The sequence below is a fragment of the Stegodyphus dumicola genome, chromosome 5, assembly GCF_044657685.1.
Source record: "Stegodyphus dumicola isolate Sdum_Otavi_A_Nest chromosome 5, ASM4465768v1".
NCBI lineage: Eukaryota > Metazoa > Arthropoda > Arachnida > Araneae > Eresidae > Stegodyphus > Stegodyphus dumicola.
Window position 1 is genome coordinate 208,212,246 of NC_140772.1, and position 18,209 is coordinate 208,230,454.

Consider the following 18,209-nt stretch of genomic DNA (forward strand, 5'->3'; position numbering starts at 1 on the left):
CATTTGGAAATAAGCAGAAGCAAGGGGCCGGGAAGAATTTAAACTGATCAGGGTGGCCGAGAAGAGGAGCCAGAAGAAAAATCCCTCAGAAATTCAGTTGAATACAGTAGTCGTACAAAATTTGGCTTTGCTGAATTTTATTGAACGATATTCCTACTACCGCCCTACTCAATACCAGAGCTCAGTGCAGCTTCCTTTCACAAGAATTCTTTAAAAAAAATTTCTGCCCTCTCATTAAAAATATACCCAACCAATATGCCTTGATCCAGTGTAAATTTATATCATATATTTCAGCCAGAAATTTGAAATAATTTTTAACTTGGATTATTAATAAATTATCAGGATGTATATTAGAAATTGTGTATAAAGCAAATAAAGCATCAGAATAAATATCTATTTTATGTCTGTACATCAAGTTTCCTTTAACTCATTTTAATCCATAAGAAATTGCTCTAATCTCAGCTTGAAAAACTGAATTGAATGGATTTAATGCACTACAATGGCATTATAAATTTCTCTTTACTCATTTTTTTCAGAGGAAAAATTTTTTTTCTAAAATTCTAAAATATTCCAGTTACTTGAGCTTTCTGATTAGCTGAATGCCAGATGCTAAGAATTTTACTGTATTTAAATTATTTTCATTATTAATATATGCTTTAATTTTTATCTAGCTTTCCTTAAAAATATTTCTGTGCATTATTAAGTAAAATCCAAAGTGTTCCGGCTTAATTTGCTGTTAATCTCATTAATCTCAATTTTTAATTGCTCTAATTTTTTAATTTCAACTTTTTGAAATTCAACTGCATTAATTCAAAAATAAAAATATATAGCGCAAGTACAGTTTTTTCCTTGTCTCTCTTGTTTTCCAACACAAATAAAATTGAAAATAGATTTTTTTTAAAGCTTAAATTTCATAATTCACTTTTTGTTTGGGTATTAATTTCATACTTTTTTCCAATAAAAACATTATATGTAAAATAATCATACAATAATAGGAAAAAAGTTTATAATTTTAAAATGGTCTAAGTTTTCTCTTTTTCTTTTTTTTTAAGAATATCTTAATATTAGAAATTGCAACAAGTTTAACTTCAATTTAAATATTCTGCTATACAACAAATCTTTGATCTAAAACTGTAGTTTTGTTGGTTCAGAACCTCAATCGGTCAACTTAATTTCAAGGAACACTTATAACCAAGAATGTTACATGTATATATATAACTAGCTGTTAAATCATAATAAAATCAATAAAATTAACGAATAGCTGTACATTCTTTGACTTCTATATCAAAAAATTTTTTTCCCTTAGCTTTTCTGTTATTTGAAAAGTTCTTTTTTTTTGTCTTGGATATCCAAGGCTGGAAAGATATTTCTTATTTCTGATTTACATAAACTTAAAAAGCTACCAAAAATGTCTTTGAAAATGATAATTCAGCCACATCGGTTTATGTTCATTCCTTTTAATTACTTTTGTGATTTTAATTTTCCTTTAAATTTTCTTTAAAATATCAATCTTAGCATATTGACTATTATTCTACTACATCTTTTACATTTGCCATTTATTTATTTTAATTTTTCTACTTTGTCTGATAATTCAAACATAAAAAAAAAAAAAAAAAAAAAAAAAAAAAATGTTGGTCTTCTAAATTCATAAAATTGCTGATTTGGTTATAATTTAACTTAATTTTATATGTCAATCTTAGCAGCAAACGTGCAGGATTTTAGTTTTGAAAACACTACTTACATTTTTTAATATTATATTACACACACACACACAAAGCATCTCCAAATATATTCCAAAATTAATTAAAACATTGCTACCAAAGATAATTTCTCTTACTTCAAACAGCTGAATTATAAATTGTCAAGCATAACAATTTATATTTGAGCTCTGCAAAGATTTATTTATTTAAAAAAAATATTTTTCAAGGATGAAAACAATATGAGATAACATGAAGTAACAACAACTAAATAACATTAGTAATATCAGAGACTAAATTTCTAAATAGAAATAAAAAGTAAAAGGAGAATTGTTGTCTTACTGTCATTATCACATAATGCATTCCTTTGTCATGCAGATCATTGACAAACTCAGGTAAACCTTTGAAAGCTTCTTTATCATATGTGAAATCTTTGTATCTGTCCATATAATCTATGTCATTCCACTGAACATCCTACAAAGAAATTAATAATATTTAAAAACAGATCTAAAATTATAATGCAACTTCTTATATAATATTTACTCTTTCAGCAGTATATCCAAAGCAATAGGTAAAATACAGATTATACCCATATGCGAAATATAACCAAAATTACTTGATAACTGCCTTGCCCCAAATCCGTTAGAAAATATATTGGTACCAAGTTGACACGTCATTTGTAACTATCCCAGCCATCCTTTTTCCAGAAAACTAAATGAGACAAAATTCATTCGGATTTTCTCACCCCCCCCCCACTGTGGCTACATTAGTGATGTTAAGACAAAAAATCATTTTTATTCTAGCATTTTTCACTTGCATTTTTACTCTATATCTAATATGTTAAGTACTCACATAACAGGATTTTGTATAACCAATTAAATTCTTCCATATTCATTTCATTAGACAATTCTTTTAAAAACTTATATTTTGGAGGGGATAGCATTCTAATGAAAAAGAAAAAAGGCTTGTTTAATTTTTGCCATAAAACAGGAAGATAAGAAAAAGCCAAAAAATAACTGTATATCAAAATGCTATGAATTATGCATCACCTTTAAGAAGGAAGTAATGCCAAAATATTAAAAAGAAGTCATAATGTACTAATACAAAAATTTCACAAATTTCTTTCAATGACTTTTAAACAGTTTCAAGTATAAACTATTTTTTAATTACATACATGAAATTTCAAATACTATGAAAATAAATAAACTAAAAATATTTCATGTTATTCTAATATATTAATATTCATTGCTAAATCTATGATAGTAAAATAGTAACAGAAAATACATTTCAAGTTAAAGAATGAAATATTTCAATTAAACCGATAAAACATTTAAAAGACTATAAGTATTTTAATCTAAACTGTTCAACAAAATAATTTTATTTGTTCAACAGAATAATTTTATTTGTAGAATAGTAAAATGTAATTCAATAAAATTACTTTACTGGATTCTAAATTAAAATATAACAAATCAAATTCTGAAAAGAAATTTTAGTAAGATATGCTTAAAAATATTATACAGCATTATTTATGTTACTTACTAAAGGAATACCAGCATCAATTGTTCTTTGCATAGTTTCTCTAGTTTTATTGAGAGTATGATATCCAAAACGGCACAGATGAAATCCCAAGCTCCAATATGGAGGCATAAAGGTTTTCCCAATTATGCCAGTATATGTTTGAATAACTTCTTCTGGAGAAGAGCCTAACATGATAAAAAAATCCAGAATGCCTCCAATTGGTCGGAAGGTGATTGCAGGAGTAGGCTGAAGGATAATATCTATAGGACAAAAAGAAAACCTTACATATATATGTATAAAACTATTTCAAAGAAATCTAACTATTTTGATGTAACATTTCTGCAATTTGGTAAAGTGATATTTAAATTGCACACAATAATGTTAGTATAGTCATCATGGATCATTATTTTTCACATTTAAATCCTTCCAGAATTAGGAATTAGATCCTTTGATTTAAAAAAAAAGACAGAGGCAATATTATAATAGCAAGTGGTAAGAGCACAAAAACAGTTAAAGTTCAGTTTTATTTATACAAACTATTTTTGCCATAAATAAAACTAAACCTTTAATAAATGGCATAAATAAATAAAATTTGGTATTCCCTGATCATCTACCCAACCCTAAGAAGAATCACTGGGCAAAGCACTATGTTACCAAAGTAGAACTTTATGAAAACGTATTTACCTGGCAACCTTCTAATGGTTGCATAAGTATTATGCAAACTCAAGCCTTGCAACTATTTAGAAGGTATTGGTAATGTTGTGGTTTGAAATTCAAAGGTCATATTTGTGGTTTCTGCATGTTGTGATTACTGCATGAATTTTTTTTTTCTTGTAATGAATCATAATGTCACTGTGGAGTTTGTCTGCTAATGAAAAAGAAAAGTGCTGCATTTTTTCCAGAAATATGCCTGTAGACTGTATAGGTATACACATTCCATGAAGTTATTTATTTATTTATTTTAAAAGTTAAAACAGTTTACATGGAGAGTAGCACCAAGTTGCCCTACTATGCCAAGAACTCTGCATTTCGCCGATGTTTTTTTAAGTTAAAACAAATTGCTGTACACAAGGGCAGAAGACCAAGAAAAGAGAAAGTTAAGTCTTTTAATTATGGATGATTATGATGTTTTTAATTTATTTAATTTGTTGCTGTTTTATGTACTTTTAAGTGATTCATTATGGATATTTTTTAATGTAATTTTCAGTGTTTCATTACCTATATTACTTGCATTTTAAATTTTGTTAATTCATTGTTGTTTTATGTACAAGTAATTATGAGTGCACTACCTTTTTTTTTTTTTTTTTTAATAGCTACTTATTTTCACCAGCTAGATTGGTAAAAAATTAGTTGCCAACAATTGGCATCTTTACGGTAAGGGTGGGTGGATAATCAGTAAGCATCTAAAATTTATTAATGCAATAAATAAAATTAATAAAATGTCTTTTATGTGGTATATTAAAATAAAATACTTTTGACATAAGAACAGTCACATTTCAATACTTAAAAAAATAATCTAAAGAATTCATTATTACCCATAGCATTACTATTCAGAAGAAAGATGCCATTAGCTTTTCCAGCAGCTTCCAAAGACAAATAAAAAGGTTGCGATCCATACAAATTGTGATTTGGCTGCCAAAAATACAGATTTGTTAAACACTTTTAATCTTCAAAGATATGAATAAATATACAATATTCATTACCATAATGAATGAAATTTCTAAATGAAAGTGATTAAACAAGCACATTCTATAGCTGCAATGAAAATTGGTAGATTCTCTATAATACTAGTAAACCCTAATTCTTTAATAAATCAAATAAGTAAGCATGTGAAACTAGCTATGGCATGAATTCCACGGGAATGATAATGGGAGAATTAAAAAACAAATTCAACTTTAAAGTTGTATATACATTTTGTGACTTGGTTGATAAGATTAAACAATATGAAATAATGATTAAATGAATGTGGATTAATTATTTTATTCTACAAAATTAAAGTATTATTAGGTAAAAAACAGTGTTAAACATTAATGATAATGCTGAAAAAGTAATAATACATTACATTACATTTAATGTTACAGAATGCACTTCCATTTGATGTGATAAGACCAGTGAATGACAATAGATGAAAATCTGGCTGCTATTTCATGCTGTAGTAGGACGAGGGGACTTTGACCTTATAATATCGGTTGAGTGCATCCACAGAACACACACTTTTTATTCTTTGAATTTCATACTATAGGATAATGCTACAGATGTTGGCACTTGTGTCTCTGCAATGGAGCATGTAACCTGCTCCATTGCAGAGGGGGAAAAAAGTGAAATATGAGAAAAGAAATGTGTTATGAACAGAGGGTGTTTACATATTTTTAGAATGATTTTAATATAGAATTTTTTTAAAAAAAGCAAATATCTTAAAACAAAAATTTTTGGCAGTTGCTACTTTTAAATTTATTCTTTTAAAATATCATATACAGCACAAAGTCCATAATCCGGACTCGTCGGGACTTCGGCAATTTCGGATTAGGGGTTTTTCCAGATCATCAATTTAAATCTGGTAAGATGGCATGCAGAAATTATACGATTAAAAATCTAAAACCATAATTTATGAAATAAAGAGCAATTATGATCAAATTTACAAATTAATTTGATTACATTACATCGTAAATCAATTTGTACCCAACAGAATAAAATTGTATTGGATATCAAAATTTACAAAAAAAAAAAAAAAGCTTAATATTTATTTGTTTACTTTATTAAACATTTCTTTCAATGTAAGTTGTTTAAGTTGCTTCTTTGTTTGTGCTAAAACTTTCTCTTTAATTCTATAAAGAGACATAATTTCTTATTCAATTACAAAGCTCCACTGTTCAATCTTGTAATTGCTGTGTCGAGAATACCGACTAACTTGTCAATCGAAATTTTTTCATTTTCAATAACCTCTCTGTCACTTTCTTTACTATCGGAAGCAGTATTTTCTGGATCTAGAACCGTACTACAGATTTCGCTGTCCTTTAATTGAATGATGATTGGGGCATTGACGTAGCAATGAAAAACTTCTGTTATATCATCTTCATTTATTCCTGCTTCTCCACATTTCTTTACAAAATCCAATAACTGCAAAATTTCACCTTTAGTTTGAGATGTCCGAAAACATTTAAATTTGCGGTTATCATCTTCATCGTCCCCACCATGAAATATGGTAGCTGGCCATAAATTATGCCAAGCATTTTTTAACATATCTGGAGACACATCCTCCCATGATCTTGCGATGCTCCACACAGCAGATTTTATGCTAAAAAATTTCAAAAAGTCTTGAATAGTCTTGCCATTGTTCAGAAACAGATTTTACACAGATTTTAAAAATGCTATTTTATATTTGCATTTCAGTGCGTGCACTATTCCCATATCCATAGGCTGAATGATAGACATACAATTTATAGGAAAGAATAATAAGGATACATTCTCTTTCACTAAAACTTTAAGTGATGTATGTGCCGAACAGTTGTCAAGAATCAGGACTATATTTGAGTCATGAGTTAAACCAACCAAATTCAAATGTCGCTGAGCCTCAGGTATAAAATGATTTTCAAAGTAGTCATTCATCAATGCTCTTTTATTTGTGTGATATATAATGAGAAAATCATTACTCCTTTAAATGCTCGAGGTCATGCATGTTTTTCGATTACGAAAAGTTTGCACTTGTGCGTTCCTGCAGCATTTGCACACGCTAAAATTGTCAGTCTCTCTTTGGAATCTCTGACACCAGTTGGAGCCTTTTCTGTAGAGGTTGCCAAAGTATTTCGCGGTACATATTGCCAGAAAAGACCAGTTTCATCAGCATTGTAAATTTGTTCTGGAGAAAATTTTCCACTAGTAATGAGTTCAATAAATTCATCTGCAAATTGTTCAGCAGCTTCAGGATCAGCTGAAGCTTTTTCACCTGAAATTTTTAATTGCCTTATACCATGGAGATTTTTAAATTTGGTTAACCAACCTGTCGAATATGTGCACTCAGTGTTTAAGTTCATTTCTTCATGAAATATTTTGGCTTGAGCCATTAGCATTGGACCTGTCAATGGCCCGCCTTCGCTGCAACGCTGTCTGACCCATTCAATCATCACTTTGTCAAGATCGTCACTTTTAGCATAATGAACACTTTTTCTGTTATTCATTGAAAGTGAGGTGTTGAAATACACAAAAAATTCAAAAAGTTCCTTTTTCTTTTTGCTTATGTTGTTGACTTTCCAATGTCACACTCCTCGCATGATTTTGAGATGGATATGCCTTTATCCATTTTTTCCAGAAATTCCACTTTCTGTTTGATGGACATCGAAACATGCTTTCACTTTGTAGATCCTTTGGCAGCTCCAGAATTGGAAACTCTTTTTGACATAATCGAAAGTTCAAGCTTAATTTTTATAAAATCGTTCTAACAGTCTGCAAAAAATAATAAGCCGGATCCAATTAGAAGATTAAGGAACAACGCAATCTGCAACATTAACTGAAATGCCTTAGAATCAGTAAAGATAATTTTAGCCTAGCTTATACCATCTGTTATACATTAAACACATATGTGTTAACGCATTACGTGCATGTGTAAAGCATACAAAAAAAATTTTGAATGTACAAATCTGGTCAATATAAAAGTAATTTCAATAAGGGTTTATGTTTGTCACAGAATTTTCTTACAATGGGAAATTAAAAGTAAGAAGTAGGAAACTAAAATGAGAGCGAAGTTGAAATTCATAATTCTTCAGATTCTTTGGTGGAAAGTGTAAGAACCTTAACTGTTAAAGTACCTACTAGACGAGAAGGCTGGTCATTTTTCTTTTCTGTGTTAAAAAAAAGAACCTGTCTTAATGTCCTTGATAATATAAATAGAGTTTAATAATTATGAAAACTATTATTAACAGAATTTTAACCCACCTCAAGTATATTAGAATAATTTAGAAAGGCCATACATTAGCAAAACGAAACTTCTACACAATTTGCTTCATGTTTATTTACAAGTTGAAATTACTATTTATATCTATGAAAAGTGTATTTTGAAACATTAAATGATCTTTTTATACTGAATAAAATATTTTTTATGCTTGAGAAAGAAGAGGCATCTCACATTTGTGTTCGACAAGCTGAGAAAAGGCTTCGTCCATCTAAGTAAGCTAAAGAAATAGATCTTAAATGTAGGAAAAGTTCTTAAAAGTTAGAAGTTCATATCATAAAAGCTGTCAAGAAAAATTAGTACCAAAAGTAATTTTAACAACGTATGTTAAAAGTTCAAATTGTGTTATTTGTAATGAAAATCATGCTTTTGTATCAATGTACTAATTATATGAAGTTAACTGTACATAATAGAGTAGAAATAGTAAGAAACATAATTTTTTCTTTAACTGTTTAGCATCAAATAATTTGCTCATACTTTAAAAATTACAATTTAAAAATTGCAAATCAAAATTTTCATATTCTATGCACGGTAAAAGATCCCATGCGACACTTCATTTTCAATCAAATTAAGGTAGACAAAAAAAAAAAAAAAAAAAAAAAGTAAGAGACAGTTGCAAGTGGCTCCTGAATTCTTTCCCCCTTGATGTCAAACTTCATGCATGGCAACAGTAATGATTTATTCGCAACTACAAATGAACACAAAACAAATTGTCTTTTTCACAGTATATAAATCTGTTTCATTACTAATAGCAGATCCAGATAGTAAGTAAATAGTCGATCATTAAAATTCTGTCTTCCTGTTTCCTAAAGGAAGAATGCACAAACAGGCTTTGACTAATGACAGATAAAGTGAACGTAACAATTTCTAAATTAAAATGATTCTTTATTTACACTTGGAATGCGAGCTCAGCATGTATTTGTAATCAAATAAAAATTATATGAGAAACGTATGACTCTTTAATAGTGCCAAAAATCATACAAGATTTGATTTCTTCAAGGAAAATCGAGGTTAAAATGCAGGATTTTTTCAATATAAAATTAGCTGATTTAATGTACCAAAACATACAGAAATGTTTCTAGGGGCAAAGGTTTTCCTTGAGATATTAAAACTGGAACAGATTCAATGCAAAAACTCAAGCCTTATCTTGCAAAATAGGGTATTTGGGTTTATTGTACTAAAAAGCACTACATTAAAAGATGAAAACTGTGTCACTGTGGATTGAAGACAAACACAGATGATTAACAGCAAACAATGAACAGGTTTTGGGAGCTAAAGACTGCTGAAAAACAGACAATAAAAAATATAGAAACCATAACATGTAAAAGTATTTTCATTAAACTTATAAGAGACATGAGTCAGGTAGAAATGTTGCAACTATGCTTTAAATGAATTCCTTCACATTTAGGAGAATCGAGGGGTACTGCTTAGAGAAAAACTAACTGCCTTGCAGAAGAGGCTGAGTTTATATCCTGATTACTTAAAAGAATACATAGAGTTTTTTGCAGAGTATGAGCAAAGATGACATATGAATGAAGCATTAGAAAAAGAAAATGAGACTGGATTATACTTTATACCCCACTTAGTTGTGTATAAATTTGAAAGAAGTTCCACTAAGCTTAGAGTAGTATTCAACACAGCTGTGTTATACAGCTAAAGGAAAGTCGTTAAATTTACTATAGTACAATGAAAGAGTAATTCGGAATATTTTTGCTTTAATGGTTAGGTGTAGAAAACATTTTGCCTTTATGGCAGATGTACAGAAAATTTTCTGTATAATCTGGATTATTCTAGAACAGAGAACTTCAAAAGAATACATTGTAAAAAAGAAATTGACAATCTTTGAATTAATGACTGTTACATATGAAGACATAAGTGCTCCATATTAAGCAAAGGTACATATTATGTTAGTTCGGGCTAGATGAGTTCAAGCATTTTTCATTAGCAGCTCCAACAGTAATGTTGTAATGTTTGATATCTACATGGATGGTATTTTGTCAGGATCTGAGACATTAAAGGAGGCTAAAGAGATAGAACATCAATTAATTAAAGTTTTTTTTTTTTTAAAGAGGTATGAGCCTTCACAAGTTTTGCAGTAATAATAATGATTTTAATAATACCAGAGAGTTAAATTATGCATTTATAAAAACCAAAGAAATTAAAACATTAAAGGTTATGCTGGAATCCTAAAGATGATTATTTTTCATTCAAGGTTAAATATGAGAATGTAACTGAGTACTGTCAATAATAGCATATACATTTGACCCATTAGGGTTGTTGGGTCCTATTATATCAAAAGCAAAGATATTTATAGAAAAATTATGGCTACTGAAGATAGGTTGTAATGATGTTTTATCAGCAGAGACTCAAAGAGAGTAGCAAAGATTTATGAAGTCTCTACATATCATAAATGAATGGAAACTAAGAAATGCATTATAAAAAAATGCAATAGTAACGGATTGCACGGCTTCACAGACAGCTCTAAGTTAACCTATGGGGCAATAATATATGCTAAATCAGTCAATGTAAGTGCAGAAAATGATTTTGAGAAAGTCCAAGGTACCACCCATAAAGAAAATCGCTGTGCTGCATCTTGAGCTTTGTGCTGTGTTCTCCTAGTTAAACTGATGAAAAGAGTCAAAGCAGTTCTAAAATTTAACATAAATTCTCTCTATTTTCAGAAAGATTTCATGATTGTTTACAGTGGTTAAAAAAGGATGCTCACCAGTTAAAAACCTTTGTGACCAACAGAATAATAGCCATTCAAGAGTTGTCAGATATATAACAGTGGAAACATGTGCCACTGGAAAGTAAACCTGCATACTCAATTTCATATGGAGCAGAAGCTGATAAACTTGTTCATTGTAACAGAGTGAACCCTAGTTTCTTACAAAAGAAGAATACCCTAATGTAGACATTCTGAATGCTGTAACTCAAAAAGACTTCTCGAGTGACCTTAAAGGCTTGTCTCCACAAGGATACATATCTTTAGCATGTCAGATACATGTCTGCAGTGCTTGAATAATGAGGCATGAACACTGATCATGACAGGTTACATTGTTTCCAGAGATATATTTGGCAACAATCAATAAAACTGCAAATGGAAAACCTGAGTTAAAAAAAAAAGGCTTCTTCGGAATCAGAATTTAGCTTACTTAATAACATATGGTTACAAATTATTTGGAGTTTTCATTATTACTCTAACAAATTTAATTTATGATGGAACGTTTATTTCAGATCATAATTTCTGATCGATTTCTTGATAAACAGAATATTTTTTCGCCTTGATACAAGCCATTTTTTTATTGTAAGCTATACAGCAATGTATTTTTTGTACCTCATTTGTTATCATCCACTAAATCTACTAAAATATTATTTCTATTTAAAGGGATTTCTATATTCTTATATTCTGAGGATTCTGATAAACAAGAAAAGCTTAACTTGTCATCTGTTTGCATCCAATTATACTTCCTATTTTTAATGATTTTTAAACTCTGAGTCTAGTTAATTCAAGTGCTTGGCACATTTACCAAGGTATTAAACATCGTGTGAATCAGCAGATTGCGAGTTTGAATCCAACTCAATTATATTCTGATTTTTCCACAGAAAAAAAAAAAAAAAAAAATGTTTTATTGTTCTGAAATTAACAGAATTCTGTTAATATAAAAATATTTTTACATATATAATTTTATATTAATTATTTACACAATAATTTTATATTAATTATATAAATATCATTATTAGATTTTCACATTATTTATAAAGTGATAAAATTAAGTTTTTCCTCTTTCATGCACTTAAAATTAAGCTTTATTATGAATGTAATTATCAGCATTGTATGTTATATTTTATGCTATTCATTAAGTAATTGATTTATTTTCTCTTTTTATGTAAATAAATGATACATAAATGTAAGATATAAAATATAAACTAAAACTATGAACTTTAATTTGACAATGGTCTTTTTTATTCCCCATTTATACTGATTATCTCCCTTTCCTGGCTTAAGCAGAATTTATAATAACTTTGTATAATAATTATTACATATAATTATAATAACTTTATATAATAATAATATATAAAGTTATAATAACTTTCTGGACTACATATATGTTTTATAATAACTTTCTGGGCTGTATCTTTTCAAAATTAATCCATTTCATGCTTATATAAATATTGCTGCAATGTGGTAAGCTCTTATCTAATCAGATTTCAAAAATTTTACTCTATATGGCTCACACTTTGTTGATGCACACCCCTTTTTCCCACTTTGCTTTCTGTTGGCAATATGTGTTTTTCATTGCTCTGCTTTGTCCATTGTTTAAATATGTAAATAGCTATAATAAAATTGTGGGCTGCATAGCACACCCATAATGATGATGTGTGAACCTGTTTATGCCTATCAAGCTTAATAGTAAAAACTATTATTTCAGTAATGCTTACACAAATGATGTTAAACTGTAAATTATAATAATAAAGATTAGGGTACTTACATATTAATGCCACCACAGCTGCAGATTTGGCGTTTTTTAAGTGCTGCCAATCTACACCTAAAATTTTTGCGACAAATCATAAATTAAAACTATTTAAAATCAAAGTAGTCAATCGGATTTCGGTGGAAAATGGGCTGATATAGAATTTAAAATAGATTCAAAACAGTCTCTATTTTCCTTGACCTGATGCTGTCGCCATATGAACTCTGCTAAATAAGATTCTAAATGATGTCTCGCTGTCCCCCTATGTTTCTTGTTCCTCCATTTAGAACTGCCCCACATTCTCTCAACTGTTTGTGTATGAACTCCTGTATCAGGATAAATCAAATTGTATTTATGATTAACTTTAGCATGTAGGAATCCTTTTTCTATTCTATTTGTTTGGTAACCTTTCCAACTGTCAGAATAAATCTGCAATGTTTTGAATAATTTTATTAAGAAGGGTAGAGCCAGTTCTATTAGGAACAGTGACAGCAAACAAATCTTTTGTTTCTGTACATATGCTACCTAACACCCACTGTTTGGGTAATACTCAACCACAATTATTTTTATGCTTAGTAAAGAAACTTTTGTCAATTTCTATAAAGCAATCTGGTTCACCTACCTTCTTGTTTGGTTTATTCTCCATATCCAAGACACATAATTCATGCATGTAATTGTTCCAATCTATAACAGTTTTATCCAATAAATCAAGTTGCTTTTCAAAAAATTTAATCGACGTCAACTCCTCACACCAGCAGTATATGAATCTCAAAGCTAAACAAAATGGAATTCTGCTTCCTTCAAACCAGTTACTTTTTCTACGTCCCATTTGCTGATCACACTGTCTTAAACTACAATTCGAAAATGTACATTTACTAAAATAAAGTTTCATATCATGTGAACTGGTACATTTTCGTTTTTTTGGTAAAATATTTCGCTCCTGAAAAAATAATATTGCATCTTCTCCTGTGCTTGGCAAATCCCAAAGACGCATTTTCGTAGGACTAAAAAATGGCATAAAAAATTAGCAAACAACAAGGTAAAAAGGAATCCAAAAGATAACTGCATGCGAACAACAGGATTAATTTTTATTGGCACATCAGCGCAACTTCTGCTGCGGTGGCATTAATACATAAGTACCAAACTTTGATATATATATATATATATAATGTTAAAAGTCAGTTGTATAAGAAGTTCAGTTAATTATAAAATAAGTAAAGTATAGCTCATATCTTACTATAGGAGGTTGATCGGAGTTAAATAATGTCAGCCTTGTCCATTTTACACTTTTTAGGAATGAACCATAATGTTCACCAATACCATAAATATATGGAGATGGAAGGTATGAAGATAACTGCAGAAACTGATCTGAGTATACAAGGTGAGAAAGATCAGTTTTGAACCTACAAAGGGAAAAAAAAAAAAAAAAAAATTGCATTCATAAATGTGCTACAGAAGATAGAATAATGTTTCTGAGTGTTTTAAAATGTTTTTAAAAAATTGGATCAAAATATTCATTTCTCATAAATATCAGGAATATGTGAAGCACAGCATAATGCTTTCAACTACAAATTATTAATTTTTTGTCTATGCAGTTCAATTTATTGCCTATTGGCTAATACATCCCAGTAGAACACATTTATAATAATTCTAAACCTAAAAAATAGCAACAAAATTTGAAGCATTTCAGTGATACTCTGTACCTTCAGATAATATTTTAAATTCATCATATGAAAAGTTTGAGATTTGAAAACATCGAAGAGGTTTGAGATTAATCGTTGTAACTGTACAATTATGACTTACTTTCTTTTCCTCAAATGGTTCAGAAAAATAAAACATGCATTCAGAACTCTTTAATCAACTTGTTTTCAGGCTTCAAAACAATTTTCCCTTGATAAGTTCTATTTGAAGCGTTAAACAGAGGAGATTAATTTGAGCAATTTTATTGCAATTTGTATTTTTTTAGTCTCATATTCAGTTGTTTTTAATTTGTACCCTTAATTCGCATTTACACAGTTTCTGTAACCATTTTCCAGAGATAAAAATATAGAAATAGGTAGATCTTTATATTTTTTGGAACTAAGTTTATATGTATCTATTAAATTTGACATTAAGCTGTATGCCTTTAGTGGAAATTCAGAATATGCCCCTGATGTGCATACTTAAAGGTTAAAATCATCATCATTTTATAAATATTTAAACCAAAAACATAAATAAACTGATGCTATAAGCATCATATATTACATATCTGAGCAACAAAATTGGTTATTACACGAAAAAGTTTCCAGAATATTAATTTATGCTTTATAATTTTAATTAAAAATATTTAAGGCCACTTTAAAATTTCAAAATAAAATAACTCACACAGCTACTCCAGACGATTTTCTTCTGATAGTCAAAATTCCTGTTTTAGAATTTAAATCTACCTCATAACGAGGTTTAGATAATTTTTTGACTTTATGATAAAGTGGTATAGGTACTTCAAATCGAGCATTGTTAGGATCAGTAATCTGAAACGAGATACAAAAAAATTTCCAAAGTTTAATGAATATGGATATTTAAGAAACACAAATGGTAAAAAATAAACAAATAATTATAAATAAAAAGAACAAATGTTTCAAACATTTTATAAAGAAATACAAATTTAAACAAATGTGCATTTTATATTACTATCAATTCATAAAACAAAAAATAAATAGCTACCTATGTATTGGTATATTTTATGATGACTTGTTTCCGAAAATGTCACCAATAACGGATATGTGTGAAATCACAGCACACTCATGAGAACTTTGCTTTGGTTGTATGTAAGCCTGATCTTCAGTAAGTTAAGTTACATTTAGTAAGAAAATTAACTGCGACAGGGCTTGCACACTTTTTTAAATAAAAATTAAAGACTTTTAAGGACATTTAAAGATTATTAATGAAAAACCTTTAAGGAACTATCAGCAAGCAAAACTGAATAAATTAAAGCAATTATCCATGCAACTACTTTTTCTCTTGCAATACGATTTTAAGAATAAATCAAAAATATGTCTGTGCATCATATTGTTAAACATAATCTAATGTATAACATAAAACAAGTCTGATTATCAAACCAATGCTGTAAAAATTTTCAAACAGTTAACATTACATCACAAACATAATTTTTTGACAGACTTATATTTTATATTTATAATACACAAGTGGATAAAATTAGAGGTACAACTATAAAAAAAGTGCTGGTAGGTAAATACAACAAACGTAGGTACAAACACAAAAGACGTAGCATTTCCATGTTGCATTAAAGCTCCATCATAAAATCATAAGTTTACTGTTTTGCCTTTCATTAAATTTTCTTCATTAATTTTTTATGTTTTACCCTGTGCTAAAAGTGAAATACTCTTATTTTCTGAGAATATGATTAAAGAGCAATCAATCTAGTCCACCTACCTTCTTGTTTGGTTTATTCTCCATACAAAGACAGAAAATCAAGACACAAAAATCAAAACTTTTTCCTCTCAAAATCAAAGTCTCAAAATCTTTAAATATGTGGCTGTAAGATATTTTTTTCCTGCCTTATCATGTGCCTTCATGGAGTAGCTAGAAGCAATTTGGCTAGTAATCAAGCGGTCCAGAGTTTGAATCCCAGAAAGTACACTGCTGATTTTTTATGTTATCTGCTCCAAATTTAATATTATGAACCCTACAAGTAGTGCCCAAACTAAAATATGGTCAACGATAATTCTTCAACACTTGGATGTGGTAACTGGACTCTCTCCTGCCTAGTTGCCCTTTAAGTGGTTGAGAATATAAGGAATTTTCTCCTGCCTTATCACATACCTACATAGTGCAATTTGAAGCACATTCAGTTAGCAAATGGGAAATAAAATCCATTGGTCAAATCCTTGTGAGAGCATTGCTATTTTTATATGTTAGCTACTTCAAATAAACCTATTAACTCTACAGTTCTCAATATAAGTTTTTCATATTCATGGTTTATGCACAAATTGCTGTCAGTACTTTTTTCACATAATTATGTAATATACAAAAAAAGAATTTTTCATTTTACCAGAAATTATAAAGCTTTTAGTTTGTGACAAATTATATACTTTTTTAATTGAATATATGTTTTAAAAGAAAAAATGAAATAAACCTTCACATACAAACATTTAATACTTAATATTTAAAAGTATTTATTTATTAAAAAAAAAAAGTAGTTCAAAATCTGTCAAACTGTTTTGAACACAGGACCATTACACAGCAGTCTCTTTTCAGAACCAACGCTACAACATAACTTCAAATTCATTACACTTAAAATAAAACAGATTTTTAACTAGATTTTCTAAACATTACCTTTACTCTCAAAGTAGAATCATCAATGAATGTTATTACAAGCAGCAGATTCTTAATATCATTCGGAAATCCAGATGAAGAAGTTCTTTGCAATCTGACTTGGATTCTCTGCCCATCTTGTGATACATTAGTAATAATATAACCATTATAATTAACTGGATAAAAGCAGTACGGTGTACCTAAGGGTGGAAAATGACTGACAGATTTATTTAACTGAGACAGAGGTTGATAGCAACAACCACGTTGTATACACTCAGTTTCCGTGACAGGTGCATCAGGATAACAATCAAATTTATCCACATCAGATATACTTGCACAGATCGGTGCAGTTACGTGATTCTTTTCATTCTCCTTATAAATATGAATGACGAAACGCTCATTAGATGTTCTCCAATACCAGCAAGAGAGTAATCCGAAACACCCAGCAAAAGTCAAAACAATTAAAAATGTTAAAAAAATATTTGATTTTGCGAAGTTTTGCCTTTTAGGCTCAGGAATCAAATACAAAATATCACTTTCCACAGATATTTTCTTCATATTTGTGAGACCCACCATTAGATGTTTGCCCCTAACCTTGTTAAAATCAGAAGTGAATTACTCATGGATACACGAACATTTAAAAAGCATAACATATCAGTAGGTTGATCCCACATTAAAAAAAATAAAATACAAATTTCTGTGATGACAGTGATCACATGCTTTTTGATTATTATGATGCAAGACTGTTTAGACGTAATAACAAATCAGGGAGAAAGAGTTTCTATTTAGCCAATCAAATTTATTTTCAGCTTTCGAATTGCCGGTTCTCGACTTTATATAACGGTACAGATACATAAGCAAATGCTTTATTTTTACGTCCGCTAAATCTTTCTGCCCGCTATGCGAAAAATCAAGGATATGTGAAATATTGAAGCTCATACCAAAACTTTTACAGACCAAGAAACGCGTCCGAATTTGACGGCTTTTTAATGGAATTAAGTTTCATGTACTGTAAATTTATCTAAAAAAATATGAGTGCTTTGTATTCATTCTAGCGAACTCACTAAGTTCGCTCCCCTTTCTTGAGAAATATTCATTAGTGGAAATGGGGCTTAGATATGGGAAGGAGCAAGGCCAGCTAGATCTAAGAGAAATCTACTCGGCCTTGGAACGAGTTACTATTGAAAATTGGAAAACCTCATTACTTTAGAAAATCCAGACGGGATATGTAAATAAATGTGTACATTAGACCTACAGATA

The 18,209-nt window shown here is 29.3% G+C and overlaps 1 protein-coding gene across 2 annotated transcripts in view; it reads right to left on the reverse strand.

Annotated features, from left to right (window-relative positions):
* LOC118185055 (lysosomal alpha-glucosidase-like) overlaps nucleotides 1-17,806 on the reverse strand; it is a 72,400-nt gene extending 54,594 nt beyond the window's left edge. The window contains exons 1-6 of one of the 2 annotated variants that reach the window (XM_035354846.2): nucleotides 16,971-17,802; nucleotides 15,000-15,145; nucleotides 13,873-14,038; nucleotides 4,751-4,847; nucleotides 3,237-3,475; nucleotides 2,040-2,171 (exon numbers count right to left, since the gene is read on the reverse strand). In XM_035354846.2, coding sequence (XP_035210737.1) covers nucleotides 2,040-2,171; nucleotides 3,237-3,475; nucleotides 4,751-4,847; nucleotides 13,873-14,038; nucleotides 15,000-15,145; nucleotides 16,971-17,525 — 1,335 coding nt within the window. In that variant the 5' untranslated portion in view covers nucleotides 17,526-17,802. Of the gene's footprint in view, nucleotides 1-2,039; nucleotides 2,172-3,236; nucleotides 3,476-4,750; nucleotides 4,848-13,872; nucleotides 14,039-14,999; nucleotides 15,146-16,970 lie in introns of both variants that reach the window. The other variant, XM_035354847.2, reaches the window with a different exon arrangement.
* Nucleotides 17,807-18,209: the final 403 nt, after the last annotated feature.